At 63.4% G+C, this 26,997-nt stretch overlaps 1 protein-coding gene across 4 annotated transcripts in view; it reads left to right on the top strand.

Moving 5' to 3' along the window:
- LOC125922945 (collagen alpha-1(V) chain) overlaps positions 1-26,997 on the top strand; it is a 153,312-nt gene that overhangs the window by 78,425 nt on the left and 47,890 nt on the right. For all 4 annotated transcript variants that reach the window (XM_049630926.1, XM_049630918.1, XM_049630909.1 and 1 more), the window contains exons 12-29: positions 651-725; positions 1,484-1,576; positions 2,824-2,880; positions 3,799-3,852; positions 4,208-4,261; positions 6,473-6,526; positions 7,847-7,900; positions 9,075-9,128; positions 10,692-10,736; positions 13,058-13,111; positions 13,632-13,676; positions 14,219-14,272; positions 14,462-14,506; positions 15,330-15,383; positions 19,634-19,678; positions 20,498-20,551; positions 23,547-23,591; positions 25,315-25,368. In XM_049630926.1, the coding sequence (XP_049486883.1) occupies positions 651-725; positions 1,484-1,576; positions 2,824-2,880; positions 3,799-3,852; positions 4,208-4,261; positions 6,473-6,526; positions 7,847-7,900; positions 9,075-9,128; positions 10,692-10,736; positions 13,058-13,111; positions 13,632-13,676; positions 14,219-14,272; positions 14,462-14,506; positions 15,330-15,383; positions 19,634-19,678; positions 20,498-20,551; positions 23,547-23,591; positions 25,315-25,368 (990 nt within the window). The remainder of the gene's footprint in view (positions 1-650; positions 726-1,483; positions 1,577-2,823; positions 2,881-3,798; positions 3,853-4,207; positions 4,262-6,472; positions 6,527-7,846; positions 7,901-9,074; positions 9,129-10,691; positions 10,737-13,057; positions 13,112-13,631; positions 13,677-14,218; positions 14,273-14,461; positions 14,507-15,329; positions 15,384-19,633; positions 19,679-20,497; positions 20,552-23,546; positions 23,592-25,314; positions 25,369-26,997) is intronic.

Raw genomic sequence — 26,997 nt, 5'->3', positions numbered from 1 at the left:
CCTGCTTTGGGGACCAGATTAATAGGACGTGTGGGGGCCACCGTGTCATCTGGACACACGGGCTCTTGAGATTGCTCGAGAGGGGTCTGTGTCCCGCGGACGTCCCCCCGTTCACTGGGGTCCCTTGTGTCTGTCCAAGCAAGGGGAAGCGGTCACCCCGACCGCCTTCTGTCTGAGCGACAGACACGCAGCGTCGTGGGGGCCGGGTCACTGGCAGGCGGAGGAAATGGGGGAAGTGGGCCTTGGTCTCCTGGGCTGCCTGCCCAGTCGGTGTGCAGGCCCGGAGGGGGCGCTCCTGGCTGCTGGGGGCCCTGGCTCGGCCGACTGCCCGCCGCCCGGGGTGGCCCCTCTGCCCCCTGCACTTGGGTCTCCCACCTCTCCCTGCACATCTCTGTGGATCCGGCTCAGAACCTCTTCCCTCCTCTTTCTCTCCCCCTGAAGCTTTTCCTCGTCCTCAGCCCACATCTCTCAGGCCCTTCTTTCCTCTGTGCTTGGATTCTGGAACATTCCGCGCCACGGGGGTCTTGCTGGTCCTGTGCTTGCCTTGTGGGTTTCCTCGTGGGCTGCGGCTCTGCCCTCCTTCTCTGGACACAGCCCTGCCCCATCCCCGTTGCATCCTGACCCAGCTGTCTTGGGCCCTCTGTCCACAGGGTCCCCCTGGACGCCCAGGCCTTCCAGGGGCTGATGGGCTGCCCGGCCCTCCTGGAACCATGCTCATGTTGCCCGTGAGTATCATTTGTGGGGGTGGGTGGTGGGGTGCACGGCAGGGTGCGTGGGTGGCAGCGTGGGTGGATTTGGGGCTCAGAATTCGGTGGAGAGGGGGCCCCGGGCTCTGTGTTTGAGGGGGACCATCCCCTGGCCACAGGCCACTCCAATGTGGGACAACTGTCTCCTAGAAATAGGCTCTCCTGGGGTGTTTCCAGGATCCCAAGTGGCCCACCTCAGGTGCAGGGACACTGGCTCTGAAAGCCTGCTCCTCTTGTCAGACTCCCACCGTCCCCGCGGGGACCCCCGAGCGGGCATGCTGCCCGCTGGTCCCTCCTTGATCTTGTGGGAGCCCAGGCCCGGGCCCGCTGGCCCAGAGGTCAGTCTTCTGGCTGGCGACCTGGTGCTACCCAGGAGGCCAGGTGCAGCTGAGGGCACCCTGTGTGCAGCCAGGAGCTAGGGCTCCTCAGCACAGGCATTTGCACTGAGCCCTTGGCTTTTTCTTGCAATAAATAGGGGCTGTGGGGTCTCAGAGTGAGGTGCCGTGGAAGTCAGAAAGGTCTTTCCAGACTCGGGGCGGGTCTTCCGGTGGCCCTAGGGCTGAAGCCGGCAGGCGGGGCTGGGGCAGCGTGTCCAGGGAGGGGGCTCGGGCCAGACACTGTCCAACCAGAGGCCTCCCCACCCCCGCCAGGCTCCGCTGTCACCCGGGAGGCCCCGGGGTCCAGCGTGGGCACCCACACCGGTGCACCCTCGGTGACCCCCTGTCTTACACCTGCAGTTCCGCTTTGGAGGGGGCGGTGACGCTGGCTCCAAGGGTCCCATGGTGTCGGCTCAGGAGTCCCAGGCTCAGGCCATCCTGCAGCAGGCCCGGGTAAGTGATGCGTGGTACCTGGAGGGGACAGGACACGGCTGGGAGAGGGGCGCGCCTCCTGGGGGATCAGGACATGTGTGAGTGTGCACTCGCCAGTGTCTGGGGGCCCAGGCGAGCACTGGGAAAGGTCGGGGGGTGTCTCAGGGCTTCTCTGTGTATGCTGAGGGTCCAGGTTCCCGGATACGGACGTGCGGGGCCGTCTGCTGCCCTCCGCTGGGCGCGGGGGATGGAGAGACAGACCCCGTGCGCCCCTGGAAGGGCTCCCAGTGATGGGGCGGGACCGAGATAGGGCCTCTGGGACGGCACCCGCGGGCCCCAAAGCCCCTCGCCCGGCCTGGGGGTCCCGAGGAGCGTTTGCTTCCTGACGGCTCTGCTCTCTGCTAATCGGCTGGTTGGTGAGCCGAGGTTTTGATTGATGACGCTCCAGATTGCTGATGGCCGGTGACCAGAGTGAACCCCGGTTCCGTGAGGCGGGCGGGTGGGTGATCCGGTGGAACATCACCCGTAACGGGGCATCTCAGGAAACTACTAAGTAAGCCCTCGTTTGGGCGGTATTTATGTGGCTCTGGCACCGTGGAGGTGATGTTAGCGATCACAGGGCGAGGATAATTAGAGGACAGCTTGAGCGTTGAGCTGTTGCCGTGGGATAAATTGTCCACGTGATGCCACGAGGTGCGTGCAAAACCCCGGCGCCTGCGGCTGGGGTTACTGACGGGGCCTTGCCTGGCTGTGTGTTTTCACGGAAGCCGAGTGGGTCGTGGGCTTACAAGGTTTTATAACTGGAACGAATCTTTTCCAAAATGAAAATGGCATCGTGCGGGGGAGGGGGAACTGAGTCACAGGATAGAAGCAGGAGAGGTCCTTTTGGGAAAGGAGGCCGAGCTGGGCTGTGGCGGGGGTGGGGGTGGGGGGGGGGGGTCCACACTCTGGGCGGGGCTGGGGGGCCGCCAGAGCCGAGGGCCGGCTGGGGACAAGGAGGAGGTCAGCACCCAAGCGGGCGGGACGCCCATCCCCACCGTGGGGCAGGCCACCCCCGGGTTCCACCTGCACGGCCTCCGTTCCGTTCGTGTTGGCTCACAGGTCCCAGAGGAGCTGAGGTGCCAGGTTCCTGGAGCTCCGTCAGAGACCCCTCCTGCAGAGGCCCCCGTCCTTGGTGCGCCCCGTCGGGCCTTTCCTGCCCGGCTGAGCCCCACCTGTTAGGACCAGTACCCTAGCCGTTTCTCAGCGTGCCCCATTTTCCCTTGCAGCTGGCGTTGAGGGGGCCAGCTGGCCCGATGGGTCTGACTGGGAGGCCCGGCCCCATGGTGAGTCCTACGTGGGGGACGGAGGGGGAACGTGGTGGGTGGGGGACATCCTCAGTCGGTCCCTTTGGGCTCCCAGCTCACCCAGAGAGAGAGCACACTTTAAGCTCTCATCAACCACTCATTTTGTCAGTGGTACCCCAGCGGGACTGGGGGCCTTGGGCAGGGGCTTGGGGGGCTGTGGTGGCCTGGGGGGCTGGGCAGCCCGCCGCACCAGCTCTGCTGTCATTTTGCCTCACGACCCGGGGAGCTCTGAGCCTCTTTCTTTCCGGGCTGTCGTCAACTCTTGACAGTTCTGTTTCCAAAGGCACGAGCACTTCGGTGAGGTGAGGGGACGGACAGACCCGGGATCCCCAGCCCTCCCCTCCCCAGCCGCACAAGCTGTGTGTGGTGTGTGCCCGGGCACGCTCAGGGCCCGCAAACAGGAGCCCCTGGGAGTGCCTGCGGCCTTTGCAGTTTGCAAGGAGACGGAGAATTTAACCCCCCACCCCCGTTCCCTAGGGGGCACCTTGGCTCTCTGCCCCCCCGGTCTGCATTCAGCACCTTCCTCGGCCATGCTGGCTCGGGGCTGCTCCCCTCCGTCTGGGGCTCCTGCCTCGTCGTGAGGGTGCCCGCACGCTGCCCTGAGCTGCGGAACGTGCCAGACCACTGTCACCTTCATCCTGGAGAGAGAAGCAGACTCTGTGTTGGGCTTTCCGGCTCTCGTGCCGTAAGCCCCACTGTCCAGAATTTGGTTCAAAACTCAGAGGAGATCCAAACAACTGGAAAGGTCCTGCTCAGCCCCCAGGCTCTGTCCAGGGCAGGCACGCTGGGCTCCGTGGACCGTGAGCTTTGCTGGTTCGCAGCGGGGGCCCTGCCCCACGGGGCGCCCCCTTCCCTGGCGTCTGATGAGCATTTCTAACCCAGACCGTGTCTCCCTAGGGCCCTCCGGGGAGCGGAGGTCTGAAGGGCGAGCCGGGAGACATGGGGCCTCAGGTACGTGGGCACCTCGCCCTTGCTGCTTGAAGGGGCGTGTCCTGCTTATGGGGGGTGGTGCCCACAGGCATGTCAGGGGGGCAGAGCTGCATTTCTTTAAGGAAGCGGCAGGGATCTGTGGCTCTGTGCACAGCTTTGAGGGACAGAAACAGCCGCTGCCTTCAGGGGAACTCGCCGGCTGTGCCCTGGGCGGCCCTCACTCGGGGGGCAGCAGACCCTGTGCCCTGCCCGGCGGTGCCCACTCGAGAGACGGCGAGCCCCCGGCCGGGTTGAGGAGCAGGGGTTCAGGGCTTTGCTTTTGCCTCTGAAAAACACGGATGCCCCCTGACACTCTGCCCTCTCTGATTGCGGACAGGGTCCCCGAGGAGTGCAGGGCCCTCCTGGCCCGGCCGGAAAGCCTGGAAGAAGGGTAAGCGTTGTGGCTCAGTGGGCCGCAGCTGGTCCCCACGGGGGCGGGAGTCTGCGGTGGGTCTGCCGTGCCCCCACTGCCAGGCTCGGGGCCGGAAGCCCGGTTGGTGGTTCCCCTCTGTCGAAGGGCAGCTTTTCACGGCCGGATCCCCTTCCCTGGGGTCGCGAGCTGAGCCGGAGGGTGCTGTGTGTCCTGGGGCAGGTGTGCCTTGCGGGCCTCTGCCAACCTGGTCTCTGGCCTCCGTCCTGAGCTTGTTGATGTTGTGTTTTTTTAATTTTTATTTTTTATGTTTTTCCAATGTTTATTTTTGACAGAGAGAGAGAGAGAGACAGAGCATGAGTGGGGGGTGGGGGGCGGGGGGCAGAGAGAGAGAGGGAGACACAGAATCCGAAGCAGGCTCCAGGCTCCGAGCTGTCGGCACAGAGCCCAACACGGGGCTCGAGCCCTCGAACCGTGAGATCGTGACCCGAGCCAGGGTTGGAGGCTTCACCCACTGAGCCCCCCAGGCGCCCCTAACAAACATTTTGAATTAAGGCAACTTCCGCGGCCCTTTGGGCGCGAGCATTGAGAACACGAAAGGCTCGCCGGGCCTTACGTCCTCGAGGCGGCCTCGTGTCTCCAGAGACGGCCTCGGTTTTGGAGGAAGTGTCCTGTCACTCGCCTGCTTTCCCGGCCCCCCGGGACTCTGGGAGGGAGTTCTAGCGTGGGGGACCCGTTTGTTTCCCTACGGCCGTGGCTGCCGAACGGGGCGTCCGTCACAGGTTCCTATCAGTTAAGCCTCACCGTGCGGACGAGCCAGGGAGAGCGCGGCGAACCCACGCTGCGCACCGATGAGCGGATCTACTCAGCCAGAGACGCCTTACGCGGGCGAAGAGAAGCTCTGGGGTTGTTTGGGGTTGACCCGGTGCGGGTGTGAGCCTCTCCGAGGCGTGCTGAGCCCTGGGCCGCCCGGGCCGCTTGGAGGGTGTGTGGGGCAGGCAGGACGCCTCCGTGGAGCCAGCGCTAGCCGTGAGCGGGGACCCCCGTGGGCTGTGCCGGCCTGGCCGCCGCTCGGGGGCGGGGGGGGGCTGCCGGCCGGAGCCGGGGTGCTGGTGGTCGGGAGCCGCTGCACGTCCTGCCGGGAGATCACGCGAACCGTTCTGACCAATCTCCCTTGACTCCGGAGGGTGTGGACAACTGCGGAGGGCGGGGGCCCCACCCGTGTCTCCGTTCGCCCGGCGTGGCTTCGTCGTTTTGCCCCGGAGCCGCGTTGCTTGGGCGCCTTTCCTGACGGGAATTTTCATCCCCGCAGCTCCATGTAAACTTGAACCCCGGGCGAGACAGACCAGCTCCTTGGGGTCCACCCGGGTCCCCGGCTTCTCTCTTCTCTGCTGCTGCCCTGTCTCCCCTGTACTTTGAGGCCGAAAGCTGTCGCTTTCCAAATGCTCTCTGTGCTCGGCGGTGAGGGCCGCGTTTGATCAGGTGCACGCGGGACGAGGGGAGGAGAGAAGGCGTTCTTCTGGGCCAGGTCTTTATTCCCAGCGGGCTGACATTTCCTCGTTAGCAGGGCGGCATCTGGCCCTGGCCCTGTCCAGGCAGCCTCAAGCCTGGCGGGGCTCTCCCAGGGTGACCCTGGGGCCTTGGTAGTGGGCCCGACCCTTCAGCCCCGTGGCCAGTCGGTTGGGGACCGTGGGCTTGTCCTTGTCACTTTCCTGGAAATGGCTGGAAGTAATGGCCCCAGGAGTGGCCTCCACGGATGAGCGTCTTGCTAACGGTGGGCAGCCGTGTGGCTTTAGTGACACAAGCCGCCACTGTGGGGCTCGGTTCCTTTGGTACCCAATTGGACTGGCCCTAGGGGCCTCCTTTCTGTGACCCTCCTGTCCGTAATCTGGCTTCCGAACGGTGCAAGGGAAGCGGGCTGTGGATTGCTTCCCCGGGCACACTCTCTCCGGAGCCCTAGACCCACAGTCCCGCAGACTCACAGAGCTGCCTGGCCGCTGTCTCGCAGCCTGGTCTCATCCCGGACACAGGCGACTGGCATTTTCCCCATCTGGCATTTCAGACGGCGAGGCTCAGAAAGACTGGAGTCACGTGAGAGGCACGCAGCAGCCCCGGGAGCCCGGTCGGGGTCCTCCGGACCAGCCTGGCCACGCGGGGCCGTGTGACTCTGCTTCACATCGCAGGAGGCCACGACTCCCAGACCCCGGTGACAGTTTCCCTCCTGTGTTCCAGGGCCGAGCTGGGAGCGACGGAGCAAGAGGGATGCCGGGGCAAACGGGCCCGAAGGTAGGCTACGCTCGCCGCCTCCTGGCGTCCTGCACACGGCCGCGGTCGCCGTCACCGTGTCGATGGCACGGCCAACATGGCGGCGGTGCGGCGAAGGTCACTGTGGTGACAAGTAACGAGTCATGACGTTCGTGCTCATCGTGGGGGGACCTGGGGGGCGGGGAAGGTTCTGCTTGGGTCCGTGTCTCGGCCGGGTTCCAGGCGGTCGAGGACCAGGGCTGCCGGGGTGAATGTCACAAACCAGCATGGCAACTGCAGCTGGTTTGCTTAGGGGGCAGATGGGTCCCTCTGAGCAGGTGGCGAGCATTGGGGGGGGGGGGGGGGGCGCGTGGAATCTCAGCTCTGCCAGCCGTCCGTGAACGGACAGACGGCAAGAGCACGCACGTGGGGGCTGACGCGAGGAATGCCAGGTGCACGAGACGGGGAGCCTTCTCGACCAGTTTTGGGGCGTCTGCTCCCCTGCGTCTCAGGGAGCGAGTAGACGTTGTGTGTGAGCGGACGTGGGGTCGGTCACGTGTGCGCATGAACGGAATCTGCAGTGTGGCCACCCCTCCGCCCCCCGCGTTGGTGTGGAGCCCCCACCCCTGTTCTCGGCCGGCCCTTCCTTTCCCAGCTCTGGAGCGCCGTCCGGGGCCGTGCACGGCGCCTTTCTCCCGCGTTACCTGGAGGGGGTGGAGAATGGGTCACCGCACCCGCTGGCGGCCGAGACGCCTGTTCACCTAGTAGCTGGTGTGGATGAGCTCGGGTGCTCCTCGCGCGACCCGAGCTCAGGGGAGGAGGCTTTGGTCTCGAGTCGCCCGAGCGGCAGGAGGGAAGAAGGGCCTTCTTGAGTCTCTCCTGCACAAAGTGGACTTCTTCCAACAACAGAGGCATCTTAAGCCTGAACTAGCATGCTCTTGACCTCCCCCACGTGCTTTGCAACGTCCGCGAGGCAGGGCTGTGCGCCCCGACTCCAGGAGGCAGCCCGGGGTGGCCCGGGGCGCCAGGGGGCCCCGTTGGTGACGAGTGTGCCCGGCCGTGCCGGGCGCTGAGGGTGTAGCGGTGAGCGAGACAGGCACTCGTGTGACATCGAGGCTCAGAGCCTGTGGCCCTAGGACAAAAGTCAGCTCTGTGTTTGTAGCCTTTGTTGGTGTTTGGGGGAAAAGGGCCCCGGAAACACAGAGCCGACAGCGGAATTTGTGGCGAACGGAGGCCGGTGGCCGCCGCACGCGGAGGTTCTGGGGCCCGGGGTGCGCGGATGCTGCCCGAACCGCGGCCCGAGGAAGGGCGGCCAAGCTGTGTGCAGTGGCGCCCCTGAGCAGGCCCCTCTGTTCCTCACAGGGCGACCGCGGCTTCGACGGCCTGGCTGGACTGCCGGGGGAGAAGGGCCACCGGGTAAGTGTTCCCCGCGTGCGCGTCACCGGCACAGAGGTCCCGATGGCTTCTGTGCAGAGGGTGGAGGTGTTTCTTGGGAGACCCTTCCGGAAGGCCTGGGATCTCTCGTGTGGGGCTGGGACTCCGCCTTTCCGGGGTGGTCACAAAAGAAAGTCCCAGAAACCAGTGCCAACGCGATGTCCTTGCGGAAAGTCAGTCCAGAGAGAGTGGGTTTCTCATGGGCCGCTTACAGTGAGCGAGCCCGTCCGGCCCCCCGTACCCGAGGCGCGTGGAAGGGGAGGGGAGGGCCCTTCCTTAGAGAAATCTGCTCTCACTGGGGCCCGCCGTGGTTCCAGAAAGCCAGGTTGGCCACCGTTTCGCTGCCGGGGACCCTCTGCGCCACTCAGGCAGAGATTCCGGGAGCCGGTGGCAGCTCCTGGGGTGGGGCCAGGGCGCGTGCCGTGGCCCGGAGCCCCCTGCTTCCCTCCTGCGCGGGCCGCCTCCATGGGACGGCTCTTTGCCGCTCCTCGGACGTTTTCTGCCTCACCTGTTCTCTTTGAAGCAGAGCGTGTCTCTTTCGGACTCCGGCACAGCGAGGGCACACGCAGGCACGTGTGCGTGCACACACACCAGCACACGCGCTTGGGGACGGTGTCGGGAGGGTTTATCCGACGCGCCCCGCGGCCCGTTGAGGAATGACATAGTGGTTAACAAGGCGCGTCGTCCGCGTTCTGCAGCCACGATGGGGAGACTGGGACGAGGGCAGCCGCCGGGCCCGTCCGTTTGACGGATGAGTGCATATTAGGCACCGACTGCACGCGAGGCCCAGAGCTGCGAGAGGCGGGAGGTGGACCAGCGCCGACCCTCGGGACACTCACGGTCGGGGGCGGCAGCCCTTCCTTGGGGACCCTGTGGGGCCGGGGCTGGTGCCCCGCTTCCCACGGAGAAGCTGGCAGGGGGTCGCTCAGACCCCCTCCCACCAGCCCGCAGAGTCCGAGGGCGCCGCCTGCCCGTGGGAGCCGGTCGAGCGAACCTGCCTCCCGACGCCAGTCCCCAAAACCACCTCCTGTCACTCTGGAGTCTTCAGCGGGCTCGGGGCTTCTGGTCTCAGAATCGCAGAAAGACGGACGGGCATTTGAGACGGCTGGGGGTGACTGTTCCGAGTGCCTAACGCTGACCCTGCTTGACGTCCTAGGGTGACCCTGGTCCTTCTGGCCCGCCAGGACCTCCGGGAGATGATGGAGATCGGGTGAGTGGCCGCCTGCCCGTCCCCTCGGGGTGGGGGGGTCCGGGCTGGAACCGCCGGGAAACGCAGGCAGTGCTGTCATTGGTTGGCAAGGGTGCAGCTGGGGAAGGAGGGGCTGTGGGTGGGCGAAGCCACGGGATGTGGGGACAGGCCGCACGCCACCTCTGAGACAAAGCAGGTGGAAGCGTTTGGCTTGACCGCTGGGCCTGCGTCCGGGAGCGGCTTTCGCCCGCCGCTGGTCTCGGAGAGAGTGCCCTAGTTCCGGGAGGTGGCTGCCCGGGTCGCCGTGGAGGAGGGGTGTCGGGAGAGGTCATGAGCTCCGTGTCTCCTCTTGTCACGTGGTCTGGGTGGAGGCTGTGGGGTGGTGGGGCCCGGGGCTTAGGGGCGGGGGTGGGGAGTCTGGGAAAAGCCTGTCCTTGGCCCCGGAGGTGGAGGGAGGCGGAGGGCTGGGAGCGTGCAGGGGTGGGGGGAGCACGGCTCTGCCCGAGGTTGGAGCCCGGGCTGGGGGTGGGCCTCTCACAGGGGGGCTCTGCGGAGGCCCCGGGGTTTGTCAGGTGCGTCTTCCTGGGAGAGTGACACACAGTTATGATGTGCAGAGAAGCTAGAGTGGGCTTATGAGCCCCTCCCTGCATTCACCCCGGTCACTTACACGGCGTCTTGGGGTCTCGGGGGTGTTTTAGGAAGAAGGTTGGGAAACTCTGGGAAGTGAGTTAGGGCCTGGCCGTGCCTCTGTCCTCAGCGGCTCTCAGCTGCCATTGCCAGGGTCCCCTCTCCTGTCTGGGCCCCAGCGCACTTGACTGTAGTACGAGAAAGGAGAGACGGGTCTTCCCGGATGTGCGTGCTTCTTAGCAGGGGAGGTGCGCGTGCGTGTGTGTGCGCGCGTGTGTGCAGGGCCGGCTGTGCGTGAGGTGAAGAGGAGGGGGCAGCGCCCTGACCGGGAGGAGCGGAGTTGCCGACGGCAGCTCCTGATCTGGAACCTTTGGAGCCAGGACAGCATTTCCTTCTGCAGCTGGAAGGAAGAGGCCGCGTGTAGGGCCCCGGCAGAGAGGTTAGGCTACTGGGCGTTGGCCTGAGGGGTCTGGCGATTGTCCGTGACGCCTTCCAACGCAGCCTCCGTCGTTCCCGCTCCTATCATTTCCCTCTCTCGCTCCCTCCCTCCCTCCCTCCCTCCCTGTCATCTGCCATCTCCCTCCCTCCCCACGCAGCCACCTATTTTCCGTCTTAGTCTACCGCGTATCATTCTATCTTTTATTCCTATCACGACCCGTCGAGGTCACCAGATTCTTGGCTGCCCTGATGTTTCTGTGCAGCCTTCTCCTCACTGGGGCCGTGGTGTGTGAGCTCCTGAGCACAGCGCCCCAGGGCCTCGGATCCCCCCAGTTCCCTGAAGCTTCCCCGGGGGTGGGGACACTCGGGCCTTCCCGGCTGGGGCCGGACTAGTAGATCCGGCAGAGGCTGAAGCAGCCCCGGGCCAGAGAGTCCTTCCACACAGCGGGAAGGCATGTTGTCTCTCTGTCCAGGCTTCAAAATGTGTCCCTAAAATCCTGCCTCTTTTCTCCCCCACAGGGTGATGATGGAGAAGTCGGGCCCAGAGGGCTGCCCGGGGAACCCGTAAGTCCCGTTCGGGTGGGCTTCTCTCTCCTCTGCGTGGTGACGGGCTGCTGGAGGAGACCGCTCTGGGTGGAACCAGGGACCAGCCCAGAGCATAAATTAGAGGGGAGGTCAGCCTTGAAACAGAGACATCTGGGGGTTTCTTGAGCAAGGAAAAGAAGGCTGGTAGGGCAAATATGGCCTTCCCCAGGGGAAGAAGACGAGACCTGGAGGGCTGTGGTTGGAGCTCCAGGCTGCAGGCGTGGGGGGTGTCCAGTGTCCTCATGGTGGGTGTCCACGGCCATCATGGCAGATGTCCAGGACCATCATGGTGGATGTATAGGGCCATCCTGGCAGGTGTCCAGGGCTATCATGGCGGGTGTGTAGGGCCATCCTGGCGGTTGTGTAGGGCCATCATGGCGGTGTTCAGAGCCATCATGGCAGATGTCCAGTGCCATCATGGAGGATGTCCAGAGCCATCGTGGTGGGTGTCCAGGGCCATCATGGCGTGTGTCCAGGGTCATTGTGGTGGATGTACAGGGCCATTATGACAGATATGCAGGGCCATCATGGTGCGTATCCAGGCTGAAGGCATGGTGGATGTGCAGGGCCATCATGGCGGGTGTCCTAGGGCCATCGTGGTGGGTGTCCAAGGCCATCATGGTGGATGTGCAGGGCCATCACGGTGCGTATCCAGGCTGCAGGCATGGTGGATGTCCAGGACCATCATGGCGGGTGTCCTAGGGCCATCATGGTGGGTGTCCAAGGCCATCATGGTGGATGTGCAGGGCCATCGTGGCGGGGGTCCTAGGGCCATCGTGGTGGGTGTCCAAGGCCATCATGGTGGATATGCAGGGCTATCATGGCGGGTGTCCTAGGGCCATCATGGCGGGTGTCCAAGGCCATCATGGTGGATGTGCAGGGCCATCATGGCGGGTGTCCAAGGCCATCATGGTGGATGTGCAGGGCCATCATGGCGGGTGTCCAGGCTGTAGGCATAGGTGGACGCCCAGAGTGCACCAGGCAAGTGTCCAGCAGCAGTTGTGGTGACTAATCAGACGGTTTACCGTCCCTTCTGATGTCTACACTTCCCCAAAGTGGAGCCTTGCATCAGGGTGGTCCTGCCATGGCAGCAAACGGCTCTTTTCCCGAAGCCGAGTTCTCTTAGGGCCCAAGCAAACTTCCTCAGTGACAAAGGACACCGTTTGCATCTCACCTGTGGTTACTTCTGAAATGGCTCATTTTTGTTGCCCGCGTCGCCACGGCGGTATGCATCTGGCGACGTTAATTGAGGAGAACCTTGCAAGCGGTACGTGGAGAGAGCCTGGGCTTGGGCTCCCACATTCACCGGGGACTAAGTTATGCCCTGGATGCCTGATTCGCCTCTAAGGAGGATCCGTTACGCAGTCCCCTCCTTAACACACGCCGAAGCGTCACCTTGCGGGTTAGTAACTTCTAGAAAGCATTTACAGGGCTAGGTTTTTAAATAACGACAGGGATAGTTAAGTGGCACTGAGTGTGGGAAGGAGCCCTCTTCTGCCGAGTCTCAGGAGTTTCCGTCAGAATTCAGGGCACTCGTGCCTTGGTTAAAGGCTGGACAATCCCCCCAGGAGAGGGGCAAGCGTGAGGTTCAGGATGGGGCTCCTTCGGGTGACGGGCGATGCCTCTGCTGTGTTACCTTCTGAATCTCATGAACCGTGCTGGGAACGGCGCTGCCTTGGGGCTGTGTCCCTCCACGTGCACACGGGCCGTCCCCACACGTGACCTTTGCTGCAGAGGGGGGAGGGGTTGAGCTCTGGGCCTTAGTGGCGCCCCAGAAAAAAACCCCGAGCCCCGTGCTTCAGCTCTGCCTTTGGTCACGACGTCCCCATCAGAGAACTAGTTCCTCCTCCCTCCACCCTCCGGTGGCAGAAATGCAGTCACATGTCACTGCACAGAGGGAGCCAGTAACGAGACGTGGACAAAAGCGTTCCGTGCAGTGGAGTATCTTCGTGGCCTCCGCTGGGAGAGCTTTTGTGTGTACCTGCCCCGAGCGAGTGTGAAAGGGCGCCATTGAGCTGAAAGGCTCCCCTTGCTCTGAAGGTGCCCCTTGATCCCTTGTCTAAGCTGCTGGTTCATTCCATGCACCCGCCCCTGCTTCCCAGAGCTGGTGGAGAGGTGGGGCGGCTGAGGAGGTGTCACGGGCGAGGACGGGTGCTGCCCGTGCTTCCCGGGACGTGTGGACACCTGCGTTGCTGCAAACACTCTGGGGGTGGGGGTGGGGCTGCGGGGCTTGCCTGGGGCAGGGCCGGCGCCGGGTTCTTGGCCAAGTGTGAACAGTCCTTTGCCCTTTCCTCTTGCAGGGGCCGCGTGGTCTGTTGGGGCCAAAGGGACCCCCGGGCCCTCCTGGACCTCCGGTAAGGCCTGTCACCTCTGCACGTCTGTCCCGCTCGGACACTTGCCCGGGGCTGGTCGAGGTGTCGCCGGGGCTCTGAGGCTCCTAGGCAGACAGAGCCCTCCGCAGGCATGGGTTTGCGGGAGGAGGCACAGAGGCCAGTGGGCCGTACAGCTTCTCCTTCTCACGCGACACGTGCTGTTTTAAACGGTCGCCAGGATGCCTCATTTTCTCCTTTGAAGGCACTCTAAGCGGCTTCTGGAAAGTTCTGGAAGCAAGTAGCCCATGGTTCTGTCGGGGCCCTGTCCCGGTGGGTGGCTTCTCCGGGCCTGGCCCACCCAATGCTCGGGCCCGACAGCTCCATCGACCCCTTGCCGATCGAGCCTGCAGGATTCTTTAATATCAACCCCTGCCCCTCCCCAGTAGGTTTGCCGTCCCCCGACACGGTGAGGGCAGGACGCCGAGCAGAGTTGGGTGGGATTTTCCCTGTGACTGTGGTTGATTCTTCAGCACTCTGTTATTTTCTTTCCAACGCCATCCAGGGTGTGACGGGTATGGATGGCCAACCAGGTCCGAAAGGAAATGTGGTAAGTCTTGGGGGTCTGACGCCCACTGTTACCATCAAACCGGAAGGGGATCCGAGGTGGAGGGCACAGCCCTGAGCCCTGGGTCCAGGTGGAGTCTGAGCGGGAGAGCTGGCGGCCGTGCTTATTCCGACCGGAGCCAGACCGTGTCTGTGCAGGTGCGGAGGAAGCTGTCTGTCTCCCTGCCCTGTGCTCCGGTGACGAGCACTTACTGTGAGCCAGGCCCAGCGAAAGACAGGTCCCCTGGCTCTACCGGGAGACTTTAGCGCGACGTCTTGGGAGTTTTCCACCAAGTAGAGTACTTTCTGGTCGCTTCCTTTCACGGTCGCTCCTTCCTGGCGGCTGTCTGGGTGTCCCGGCAGAGACGACTGGGTGCCCCTCACGTCCGGGTCAGCGTGGGGATCCTTGCAGGTGCCCAGGCCTGCTTCCTCTCTGCCACGGGGCCGCCTGCTTCTTCCCGTCTGGGCATCCTCTTCTGACGCTGGTGTTGGGCACCTGCCTGCCCTCCAGAGTCCCCATCAGTGCCTTGCTTGTGTTTCCTCTAGGGCCCCCAGGGAGAGCCCGGCCCCCCGGGACAGCAGGGCAATCCAGGTGCCCAGGTGAGTGAGCAGCGGCCAGCGGGGGGGTGCGGGTCTCGGTGGCGTGTCCTGGGCCCCAAGGGACCGGCAGCCTACGTGTGACCTAGAACGGAGTCATCCCGGATGAGGGAGAGGGTGCAGGGGAGGTGGACGGGTGGCAGGGAGGAGCCCGGAGCCGGCCAGTCCCCTGATCTTGCCTTCCTCTCCTAGGGTCTCCCAGGCCCCCAGGGTGCAATCGGTCCTCCAGGGGAAAAGGTGAGTGGCTGTGCTGGTATAGGGACGCCCCCACCTGCCCACGGGGTGTGTTCCGGCCCCTGGGGAGCTCCCCCCACCGCAGCCCAGGCCGCGGAAGTGGCGGTCCATCCCCAGCTTGTGCGTGATTCTATTCTTTTCCCGGAGCCAGGGAAGCTCAGGGCCCTGCGCACGCGGGAAAGGAGACCGGGGGAGATCGGGGACCTTTGTCCGTCACTGATCATAAGTTCATTCATTCACTCATCCATCCATTGTCTAGCTGTGCGGAGGGTTGCCGGATTCAGGACCAGAAAGGGCACTCGGTCAAATTTGACTGTTTGTTGTCAGCCTGAAGTCTTGTTGTGTTGTTGTTTGCTTTCCGTGTCGTTCTTGCTAAATCTGGCAAACCGCTCCCCCACATCTGCATCCGGGCCCCCGCTGAGTCCTAGGTGCTGGGGGAGAACAGGGCCACTGGAGCACTTGCCGAGCTCGTGCTCAACCCCAGATCTTTCCGCGAGCGCAGGCCCTCGGCTGACGGCGGGGCCACCTCCGAGGTGTGGTTCTCAGTAGCGCACACAGCTGGGCACCAGCTGAGAAGCCCTCCTGCCTCCACGTGGGGTGATTTTGTTCCACTGGCAAAACCACAGGCCCAGGAAGCAGCAGAGGGGGAGGGTCCTCTCCTTTGGGGGGGTTCGGTTGCCGGAAGCTCCCGTGCCAGGGGGCGTTCAGTGCCTCTGAGCATCCCTTTCAACAAATGTTCTTTGAGCAGAAATGTCGGGAAGTGCCCTTGGGGTCGGCCTAGGGAAGAGGTGGCCCCAGGGCTCAGGGGGTCTCTGGTTTGTTCTAGGGTCCCCTGGGGAAACCAGGCCTGCCAGGAATGCCCGGTGCTGACGGACCCCCGGTGAGTACCCTGCCCACCTCACCCCTTCAGCACTGCCTGCCCCGTGTGCCCCCAGGGATGGAGAGCCCAGGCCAGCGGCCGCCCCCCTCGCCCCTCGTCCCTCGCCCCTGGTTGCGGTGAGGCACCCCTTCCTGTCTCCTCTCTCCCACCTCCACTGATAAAGAAAGACCCGGCTGATTGTGTGACTGGTGGCCCAGCGATTATGGGGCTCTGGACGCACTTTTCCATGACGGGTTCCGATCAAGGGGTGGAAACTACACGACTAGGAGAAGGAGTTGTTTGTTGGGAGCGCTGTTTAAGGACCAGAACCCAGCCTGCATTTCCAACCCCGAGGAGGGCTGGGCTGGGCTCCGAGCCGTTCCCCGTGTCGCTGGTGTTTGAAGGGAAGGACAGCGCGCGCTGAGTGTATTTTTAGCCATCACACACTGCGAAGGAGGGTATTAAGCAGTGCGTTGGCCATGTGTGAGCGCAGCTGTGGAGCCAGATTAGGGACCGCCTCAAAATAGGGAGCCAGTGACAAGTCAGCCTGTGGCTGAGCTGGCAGAGGGAGGGGTGGGGAGGTGGCACACGTTCGAGGTGTGTGTGTGTGTGTGTGTGTGTGTGTGTGTGTGTGTATCCATCTGTACCCACCGCCCTCTTTGCAAGCTGCTGGTGGGATTTCTGGTTTCGCCTTTTTTTTGGAGGATTCAGGTGATACTGCAGACATAGCACATTTCCAGAAATAGGACTATCTGAACCATTTATTTCAGACACGGCGTATCTTATCGTTCTAATAATGCTGGTCAAACCTAAGCAAGAGCTCAGTACGTTGGCAATTAACTGGGGACTGTTTAAGGTACAGCTTCCCTTTTCGGGGCTGAGAATGGCGGGGTCCAGGGTATCACACACCAGCAGTCGCCCCGTCCCAGGCTGAGCCAGCGTCCGGTCACCGCCCGCCCCACGCAAGCCGCCCCGGGCCTCCCGCGGCCTCCCGTGTTCCACGCGTTTGGCGGTGTGGATGCAGTGGTCGCTTACCTCTCTTAATTGACGTTCGCGCTGCATTTCCTCTCCTGACTGTAAAATAACTTGTTACGGAAAATTAGCAAAATAGATGAAAAAACGACAAAATGGAAGCCACTCTGATCCCACCCCCACGCTTACCCCACCGATGGCAGGTGGGTGCATCTCCTTGCACGCGTTTTCCTGTGTGCAGGGCATCCGTCACAGGCCAGGCCCGCAGCCCTATGGGGTAGACAGTGCTGGGGAGTGGGGCGGGCTGCAGGCCCCCACCTCCCTGACCTGACTGCTTCTGCCCCGGAGACCCCGTGTCCCCACAGTGACACCCCTGATGCTCCAGAGACCCTGAGGGGTCCAGGCTCCTTCCTACTTAGACCTCGAAGACTACCCCCCACCCCCGCCCCGAGCCCGTGGAGCCGTGGGCTGCCTGTCCTAGACTTTGCACTTCCCACCCCCCCAGCAAACACTTAAACTTGAAATATGAGCGCACGGCGGCCCGTCCGACCATGGCCGTGTGAGCTGCTCACTGAAGGTGCTTAACGCTAAAGACGCGAAGGGGAACAGGTGCCTGTTGTCGTACGTGAATTTGCAGGAACAGAGAGATGAAAGCACACGCTCCGAACAGGAGAGGGTTTTCTTCCCTTCTTCCCTCGAGTTGGTTGGGTCTGGCCTCGGCTGCAGAAAGGAAGGTTGATTTAAAGCCCTTCGGAAGGAGGGAGCGTTTCGGAGCAGACGCGCACTGAAGCGTGTTGTTAAATCATCCCGGAGAGCTCACAACGGGGCGATGGGGACGTGAGTTATGGTTCGAAGGAGTATTACGGAGCCAGTAAGAACCAACTCTGGGCGAGTGTTCTGTGACATGAGGACAGGCCCAACACGTAAAATGACATTAAAAATATACCACGTGGTGCGTTTGGCGCGTGTGTGCGTAAGACGGATCAGAGGAGCCACGTCACGCGATTAGCTGGCGTTGCCGCGGGCGGTGGGGTTACGAGGGACTTCGTCTCCTTTCCCACTTGCCTGATTGTCTCCAAGGAACATATATTACTTTTTTAACCAGAGAAACATCAAATACAAATAATTTAAGCCTTATTATTTTTCTATCATACGAGCAGTGCTCGTTATAGAGCATTGGAAAAACGCAAACGCGTAGAAGGGAACGGAAAATGGCCGGCTTTTCACTGCGGAAAAATCAGTCTCTTAGTCTGGTGTATTTCCTTTCATTGTTTGTTGGCACATTGTTTGGAACTTTTTTTTTTTAACGCTTATTTATTTATTTTGAAAGCGAATGTGAGCGGGGGAGGGGCAGAGAGAGAGAGAGACAGAGAATCCCGAGCAGGTTCTGAGCCGTCAGCGCAGAGCCCGACGCGGGGCTCCAACTCCCGAGCTGTGAGATCATGACCCGAGCCGAAGTCGGACGCTCAACCCACCGAGCCGTCAGGCACCCCTGTTCCCACGTTTTTAAGTGAGCTTTGAGCTGTCCCCACAGTTACTCTCATTCTATAGACGCAACTTACAACGGAGGTAAAGAAATTTGGCCTCAATTCAAATAATGCTAATAATTCCGATAACCGCCGACGTGAGTGGCCCACGCGCTCGCTGCCGGGCGCAGTCCAGAGCGCTTTTCAGACCGGCTCTTGGCAGTCCCTGCAGGGACTCTGTCCCTGCCGCCCCGTGAGCGAGGACAGCACCGTGTGGAAGGGCCTTGCTCGTTCTCCGAGGGACCAGTGTGGCTCTGTCCCCAGTGTGTGTGGCACTCAGAGCCCAGGGCTCACGCATCCACACCTGCCCTCCCTGTTCGCACGGTTCCTTAACAGAAAAACGTCTGTGGTTGATGGAAGCTCCAGAGAACCCATGTGGCAGAGAGGGGACAGGACCCACCCGTTCCTGGTCACCCTAAAGCAGGTCACCTTCTCCTTGGCACTGTTGGGGTCCAGCTCTGCCACGTGAGGGGTTGGAGCCGTGAGCCTTGTTTCTGAAAGGCGGTGTGGCGGGTGGTGTGGCCCCCGCGGGCCAGAGCAGCAGGTGCGGTCCATCTGGTGCCCGATTTCCCTCGAAGGCGGGGGCGCGGCTCCCTAAGGGCGCCCCCCCACCCTGCAGAAGGACCTCGCGGTGGGGTCCTTGCTTTGCACTTCGGGGCGGGCTATTTGCAACGGTGTCAAATCCAAGCGCGTGACTAGTAAAGATCAGAAGGTAGACGCACAAATCATTTACTCAAAGGGACCAGATGTCGGTGCCCGTAATGCTGCTGCGTTCTAGAACATGCAAGCCGAGAGAGCACCTGGCCCACCCTCTCCTTTGACCCATGAGGAGGTGGAGGCCCAGAGAGGGCAAGTGACTTCCCCAAGACCACACTGTGGGTCGGACGTAACCAGGTCGAGAGTCAGCGCCCTGCCAGTGTCCTCGGCGAAGTGTGTCTCTTTCTGCTGTCATTGTCTGTGTTTGCCTCAGGAACTCAAAGGCCTAAATCTAGTGACCGACCCGGGTTGGAAAGTCAGAGAGCTCGCGTTCCCGAGAACTGAATTGCTTGGGGCTCGGGTAGACGGGGCAGTGACCCGGGGGCCATAACCATTTCTACTGGGGTTGGTTCCAAACCTGTATTGTGGGAGTAGGTCCTCTTCTTTGGCACGTGCCACCCGGGAGGCTGGGAGGCATTTGCACACAGACCCGGGTTACGTGCTGGGACGCCAGTCGAATGACGGGGCGTGGCCTCCGCCTCAGCACCAGCCTGCCATCCCCGACGTGAAAGAGTCTGTGTCCTGCAGACAGCATGGCACCTGCCCTTCCGGGAAGCCAGATGTCCAGACCCCCTGTCCCGCTTCATCCGTCCTTGTTTGGCACAGAAGCCTTCATGCCAGGAGACGAGCAAATGCCCTGTGGTCACTGTCCCGGCTCACCTGCACCTGGGGGCGGGCTGGGTGCAGTCAGGTGACATGATGGTGCCTGGATCCCACCTGTGGGCTTCCCAGCACGTTCTCCTCCATGCCACCCCGGGTCGTGGCCAGGCCTGCCACCATTCCCAGGTGACAGATGGGGCAGCCGAGGGTCAGGGCTGAAGGACTGGCTCGGGGCCCCGTGGCTGTGAGTGCCCTCCGTGCCCAGCTGCCTGATGCCTTTGACTTCCTGCCTCTCTGGTTCCCGTTTTGTGTTTGGGGGTGTGGGGGAAGGCGATGGGAGGGGCCCGGCTCTCCCTCCCACATTTGAAGACAGGGGTGGGGGGCGGCCGCTGCCTAACGCCTTCTCTCTCCTGACAGGGGCACCCTGGCAAGGAAGGCCCTCCAGGAGAGAAAGGAGGCCAGGTGGGTTCAGAAGAGAGTGAGCAGAGACGACTGTGCCCTTGGTCTGCTGTCTGTGCCCCGGGGTCCCGGCCTGGGGCGGCAGGGACCTCCGCCTAAGTCCCCCGTGACCCCTCCCCACCTCGGTTACCGCACATGGGGGTGCAGGCACCGCCGTGACCTTGGCCACACGCAAGCTGGGTGACTGTGCAGGTTCTCGGCCGGGGGCTCCTGCTGACCTATTGCCCTCGTTTGTTTGGGGGCCAGGACGTGGGGCTTTGAGGCCGGGATGGAGTTTCGAGGTGGCCTGGCCCCCAGGGACTTGCCCGCTGCCCTGTCTGTGGCAGAAGTCGGCCTCTCCGTCCCTTCGTGTTCCCGGCCCTCCCCAGGCCCGCACCTGCTCGGGGAGCCGGGGCAGTGAGTGGTCAGCAAGGCCCTCACGCTGGCAAGGGCTCCCTTCCCCAGACGGTCAGCCCTCGTCCCCTTCTCCCAGCCGGAAGCTCTCCCCCATCACCCAAGGTGCCTCTGCTGGGGGCGCACTTCTTTAAGGGCAGCCCGAAGCAGCAGGGCCCCTCCCCATCTCACGGCCCCCCTCGCACTCCCGAACCTCTGGGCGGCGGCCGCACCTCGGTCCCCGGCAAAAGCCTCAGCAGGAGACACAGCAGGCGTCCCCCGTCCAGTGGGAGCCCCTCCAAGGGTCCGATGTGCGGGGTCCGCTCCGCACGGAGCATGAGGAATTGGCTGCTGGGACGGAAGCTTTCCAGCTGTTGTGGGAGGACCCAGAGCGGACCGGACACGACCACACCCCAGATGGAGCTGACGGTCTTTCCCCTTTCGTTTCAGGGTCCACCCGGCCCCCAGGGCCCCATCGGCTATCCGGGTCCCCGAGGAGTCAAGGTGAGGTTCTGGCAGCTTCGCGCCCTCCTGGAGGCCAAGGCTGGGATTGCGGGCGCAGCAGTCCCGGTCCCCCGGCGCTCCTGAGGGAAAGGTGGGATCCCGGGACAGGGGGCTGGGACAGGCGAGGGAGTGGCCAGCCAGGGCCAGGAGGGGCTGATCCCGGAGCAGGGGACAGCTCCGGTGCGTCTGTGACGACGTAGGCGTCAGGGCGGTGGCCGCCTGTCCGTCGGTCGGGACGCTGCTCTAGCTATCACCCAGTGCCCGCCCCCTCCCAGGCGCCGCACGGGTACACGCCTCAGCCAAGGGGAATAGCCTGTCCCTCTTTCCCCGGGGAAACTCAGAAACGTCCCTTCCGGGCCATTTGCACATCCGGAGCGAGAGAGTCCGTCCCCATGGATAACACCCGGGAGACCGAGTGCTGGCGAGATGCTCGTGGGAGGTGTCCACTTACCCGCAGTCGTGTTTGCGGTGCCAAGGGGCTCTGGAACCTTGTCAAACGGGGGCACGGAGCTCCAGAGCGATGCCCAAAACACAGGCCCGCCTGTTCCGTCACAGCTAACCGGGTTTGCTTTGAGTTGTGTGATTTAATTTCCAGTCATGTCGCTCTCTGGGCACCTGGGGCACATTTATACGGAGAGGGATGTGCCCTGAGGAACGTGTTCGGGGGCGGGGGTGGCGGGTGTTCTTTCCTCCGTAGCGTCTGAAAGCTCTAGGTGATGCTGAGGCCTTAGAAAAGCCAACGGCTCACTTTGTTCCCAAATGACTTCAACTTGACGTGAAGGGAAACGTATAAATATATACACAAACGCAAGTAGCCCAGCCTGAGGGATTTGCGTGGACACGCCCCTCAGCTCCTGTGCTCGGTCCGCACCGTTGACCGCGCTTCATCCTCCTGGGCGCTTCTGCCCCTCGGACGTGTGCGGCTGGCCTGCGGTGTGGGGGATGGAGAATCCAAAACCTCAGTTTTTAGCACCTTGCCCCAAGTTACCCTAAAATCGATGCCTCGGTGGGGACTCAGACCCAGAACTTGCTTCTTCCGCACCAAGTGCCCCGAGCCAGACCCCGAGGGGCCCGACGGCATTTCCCCGGAATCCCGATGTTCCGAGGGCCCGAGGGCAGACGGACTTCCCGGGGGCGGGGGGCCGGGGGCCGGGGGCCCGAGGCAGGGCAGGTTTCTCCCTGAAGCGGGCTCTTACCAGCACGCCTTGTGAGTTTTATCAGGATTGCCTGTGTGGCAGAAATGCCGATTATGTGAGCTCTGTGCGTGTTTATTTTATAAATTCTTCTCGCAAAAGCGTCTGCTGGCTCTGTACACGGCTAATTGCATAATGCTGTGTCTGTGAGCTAAAAGGTGTTTGCTTTAAAATGTTTATGGGGAATGCTCTTATCTTGTCTATCTGATTAAAATTCATTCAGGCCGTGAGCGATCCAGTTAGACTTGGAAGCAGGGAGTGGGAGGAAAAGTGGGGCTGAACGCTCTTTTCGCTGGAGACATGCATTCTCATTTCCTGTGCTTTTGAAAATGACAGTGGAGTCCGCAGCCTGAGGGACAGCAGGCCCAGGGCCGATTCGTGCCCCCCGGGGGACATCTGGAGACCTTTTTGACTGTCACAACTTGGGGGGAGAGACTACCGTCACGCAACGGGTGGGGGGTCAGGGATGCTGTGCGCAGGGCAGCCCCTGTGACCCAGCCCCAGATGTCAGCCGTGCCGTGGCCGAGAGATCTGGTCTGTTGGTCTCCTGGCCTCTGACCTGGGTCGGGAAATGGTAGGACTTTGGGTCTGGGAGGGCGTGGGCACAGGAAGCCCACCCCGCCAGCATGGCAAGAGGGAGGAAGCTGGTGCCAGAGCCCCCAGGGCATCGAGGTGTGGGGGTAACCGCACCTCCCCTCTGTCCCGAGGCATCTGGCCGCCTGGGGCCACTGGAGCCCGGGGTGCATCTAGGGGGCGGTCGCCGCCCCCGCTCCCGCCCGGGGGAGGCCGTGCAGCCCAGGCCCGGCCCAGCTCTCAGCGCCTGGCTCCAGCTTTTCTTAGGGCTTCTCCTCAGTTCCTGGAAAAAGGCTTAACACTCTGTGCACAGTTCTTGCCACCAGAGGGCGTCTGGCAGCCCGAGGGTCCCCGCGAGGTGGCCCGGCCGCCCTGCCCGCCGCCTCTGCTGGAACCAGATAGGAGGCCTGGCCTCTCTCCGGGGTCCCGTGGGCAGCTGGCCGCGGTCGGTGTCTGCTCCCTGCTCGGAGGGCCGAGGCTGTGGCCAGTTCCCTCCACTCCACGGGTGGACTTACCTGGTCTGGGCAAGGTGCTAGCGGGGGGGGGGGGGGGGGGGGGGTGCTCAGAGGAAAGAGGGTGTGTCCCACCCTTACAGTTCTGGTCTGGCGCAGAGATCTGTCCTGAGCTGGCGTTCAGTGGCACTGGTGCCATTCTATCAGTCAGTTTGATGAGCTGTTGCCTACTGTCGCATGTCAGTAATAATAATACAGAATGACAGCGGCCAGACAGCACACAGCTGTTGTGTTTTGAGCACCAACTATGTGCCGGGCACTGTCCTGAGGGCTCGTCTGCATCCCCCTCCCACCAGCAGTAACAGGGCAGTGGTTGTCGTCACCCCCACTTCCCAAATGAGGAAACCGAGGCACTAGGCACCTGGGACGATGTCAGAGGCCACGAGCAGTCTGCCCGATTCCAGAGCCATGCTGAGGCCTCACGTCCCACCAGCTCCCCAGACCTCAGAGAGACGGATGTTTCTGGAAGAGGGCAGATGTCAGCGGGGGACATCTGGGAATCCTTGGTGGGGGGAGGCAGGGAGGCAGGGCTCACGTAGGCGTGAGGAGAGCCTGCAGGGTCCTCCCTCGGAGACTGGGAGCGTGAGGGAGCTTGTGTGGGTTGGGGGGCTGCGCACTCAGCCCTCCTGGTATTTGGGGCTTCGACCCTTCCCTTTCGAGAGCTCAGGAGAGGCTCCGACCCACCCGACTCACTCTCTTCCCTTCGTGTTTGCCCAGGGAGCTGATGGCATCCGCGGTCTGAAAGGCACCAAGGGCGAGAAGGTGAGTGCCCCCCGCCTCTTCCTGCCGCAGAGCTGGTGGCCGGCTGGGTGGCTCCTTCCGTGGCAGCCCTAACAGCTGCTGAGGCTCATGTGGCCTCTGAGTGTGGAGGGGCGTGATCCCCCCCGCGGGACAGACTGTTTGCAAAAGGGCAGGCTGTGGGCGCACCTCCTGGCAGGGCTGAGGGCCGGGGGCTTGGCACCCCCCACCCACGGCCAAGGCCAAGGCTCGCCGCTCACCCGCAGAGGCCAGCGGACACCCCAGGCGGATGCCTCGCAAGGCAGCTGGACAATGGGGCCATTGGGGTGCTGGGTGTTCTTCCCTGGGCGGCCCCTCAGGCTGGAGCAGAGCCAGGCGCGGAGGGAAAGAGGTGTTGCCGTGCCCCCCGGCCGCGCCCGGCACGGCTCCTTCCCCGCGGCATCTGCCTGTTCCCGTCCCTGAGCTGGCTCCTCACGTGGCCACGCTGGACAGGGACGGCGCGGACGCTGGGCCCTCTGTGCTGTGGCGATGGCTCAGCCTCGGCCCCGTCTCCGTGCTCAGCCTGGGGGAGCAGGCGCACGCACACTGCCTCGGTTCCCCCTGGAGAGCCAGCGGAGGAAGGCAGACCCCTGAGCCGTCATCCTGTGGCCCCTGGAAGCGTGGGGACTGAGGGCCCTCGGGGTCAGGGCCGGGCACACTCCCCGCGGGACAGACGAGGTCCCCACCGGCAGCTCCCGGCTCCCTCAACTCCCCTCATCCCGTTGGCGGGGGCTCCCCAGAGCCCCAGGTTTTGCCACATTTGTCCCATCACTTTTGTCCTTTAGCCAGAGACAGGGCTACCTGAGCGAGTTCTGACGGGGAAGGCCTCTTCTCCAGGAGAGTCACCGCCCCTCTGAGGGCCCCCGGGGGGACAGCCTGCGGGGTGGGGGTGAGGAGAGCCTCCTGGGACCTAGAGCCCGAGGCCGCTGTGGGTGAGTCCCCGGCATATCACCGGACAGCGGACGCGCACTGCGGGCTGGGGAGAAACGAGTTCGCACCAAGTCCCAGAAAACTGCCTCCCTCTGCGTACCAGCTCCCGGCCGGCCTGGGGCTCAGGACCAGGCCCCCCGATGGGCAAATGAGGTCAGGACGCCGGGCCTGGATGGAGAGGGAGGGCGAGCCAGGCCGCCCCGTGCAAGTACCTGAGGGTGTCTGCGGTTGTCTGCGTGGGGACTCGAGCGCACGGCAGTCCCTGACCCTTGTGGATCCCCAAATACGCGAATAGCAGGAATGTGTCCCCCTGGCCTGGAGGGTGCAGGACTGTGTCACTGAGGGCTGCCCCACAGCCAGACTGCCCGAGCCCTGGGCCCTTCCGTCCCCTCCAGCTCTTGCTGGGCCGGTCTGTGGGGCCCACCGTGGCGGCCGGCTTCTCTGGGGCGTCCTCCCTCCAGCCCCGCCCCGGTGCTCGCCCGGCAGCGGCTACTGGGCCCCAGCGGGGACCAGCTGTGCACAGCTGTGCGGGGTGCAGGGGTGTGGGGGTGGGGGCGGCGGACCACGAGCTCGACCCCACGACTACAGAGAGTTAGAGGGGCGCCCTTCACGAGGGACCGGACTCACTCTCGGAACCCCCCCGCCCGGCACGCCCAGCGCTTGTGTGGCGACGGGCTCTGGGCTGGGGGCTGTGTGCGGAGTCGTGGGGGGAGGGGGGCCAGCCGCCCCGGAGGTGGGCTCTACGTGCCGACCCAGGCGCTGCCTTGTCCTTTGTCAGGGTGAAGACGGCTTTCCTGGGTTTAAAGGCGACATGGGAATCAAGGGCGATCGGGTGAGTGTTTTGGGGTGCTGGCGGGGGTCGGGGCTGGGGGTGGGAGGCCAGGGGAGGGCTGCGGCGTTCGGGGCCGCAGGACAGCTTCTCCTAACGAAGGTGACGCCTCTTCGGGGGGTGCTCTCGGCCAGCAGGCAGGAACAGCTGGGAGCCCAGGGGCCTGGCTCTGTGCTTGTCCCCCCACTGGCCCTCAGCTTCCCGCTCAGAGCCAAGGCGGCTCTCGCCTGGTGTGAACACCCGGTCACTGGGATCACCTGGGGTCACCTGGCCCCTCTGCCCTGTGCCCTGATCTCCGTGCCCAGGGGGTCCGTGGGGACTTGTCTTTTTGCGGCCGACACTCGGGATGGCAGAGCGCCTCACTTGGCTCGGAAGAGACGGAGGGAGGGGGCTGCAGAAATGCCGTCCGACCCGGGAGGGCCGGGGTCCCTGCCCGCCCCGACGGCATCTCGGGCCCCCCAGCATCCTCCCGTGATTTTCGGACCCCGAGCAGCTCCTGTGTTCTGTAATCTCATGCTCGGGCATCAGAAGCTGCAAGACAGCAGTTGCTTTTTAATGAATAATTTACCTCCCCGCCCGAGGAAGCTGCTCGTGCTGCAGGGGGATGGGCTTGGCTCCCACGGCAGGCGCCCGGCAGAAAGCTGCTGGCTATGTCTTCCTCTAAGTGGGGAGAGGGCAGAGCAGATGAAGCGGGAGGAAGGTTCCGGGTCGTCGGCCGGCTGCCACCGCCAGGGCGCGGGCACTTTGAAGGGCCCCGACCCCCTTGAGAGTGAGCGCAGGCCCCGGGCAGGAGGGCGGGAGGTGCCCGAGCCACCCGCGTGGGCACAGCTGTGGTGGCAGCTGGACGCACACCTGGACAGACGGCTGTCGGCCGCCGTGCGGCTGCCGTAACTGTTCCCCGGCAAAGCTGGCCTGCAGGTGCCTTTTCAGAACGTGCCAGCCCCGGAGAGCCCCACGCGCCTGGCGCCGTGTCACAGACTAAAAAGGCAGAGGCAATCTTGGCCTCTATCAAAGGCGGAGGAACGAAAGAGAGAGATTCATTTCACAGTCGTGTCCCAGTTATGTTCCTGCTAAAGACAGCCCTTCTAGAACTTTCTCCATGGTGACGGGACTCTGCCCCACATCTGAGGGGCCTCTCTCTCTCTGGCTGGCGAACGTCCTTTTTATGCTGCCTCTGACAATGCCGTGCACACGCTCGGGGTCCACATCACGAGGGTCCATCTCTGAAAGAGATTGCACAAAGGATGTCCGGCGGTCACACTCCAGGCTCCGCGGGCAGGCCTGCCGTTGGAATTGGGTGAGGGTGGGACTGGCAGCAGGGACACTTCCTCAGCCAGGGAGCGGAGAAACTTCTGCCCCGAGCGTGACCTTTCCTAGGTGCTCAGTTAATGTGTGAAGGGTCCTTTTGTTGGAAGAACATTTCTTAGGGACCGAGAGTCCTGGGCCCGCGGACACACTGGACATTACGAATAAGGAAGTTATTGGTCCTTCGTTTCCCGTGGGACACCCATCGTTGCTGTGGGGGGTACGGCTGTCTTCCAGCTGCCGCTGGAAGCCAGTGATCAGAGCGAGACCTGGCAGTGAGCAGAGGGCCGGGGGGGGGGGGGGGGGGGGGGGCGGCGCTCAGAGGCC

Source organism: Panthera uncia, chromosome D4 (genome assembly GCF_023721935.1).
Source record: "Panthera uncia isolate 11264 chromosome D4, Puncia_PCG_1.0, whole genome shotgun sequence".
Lineage (NCBI taxonomy): Eukaryota > Metazoa > Chordata > Mammalia > Carnivora > Felidae > Panthera > Panthera uncia.
Note: the sequence above shows the minus strand (reverse complement) of the source record. Positions and strands in the feature narration are given on the sequence as shown.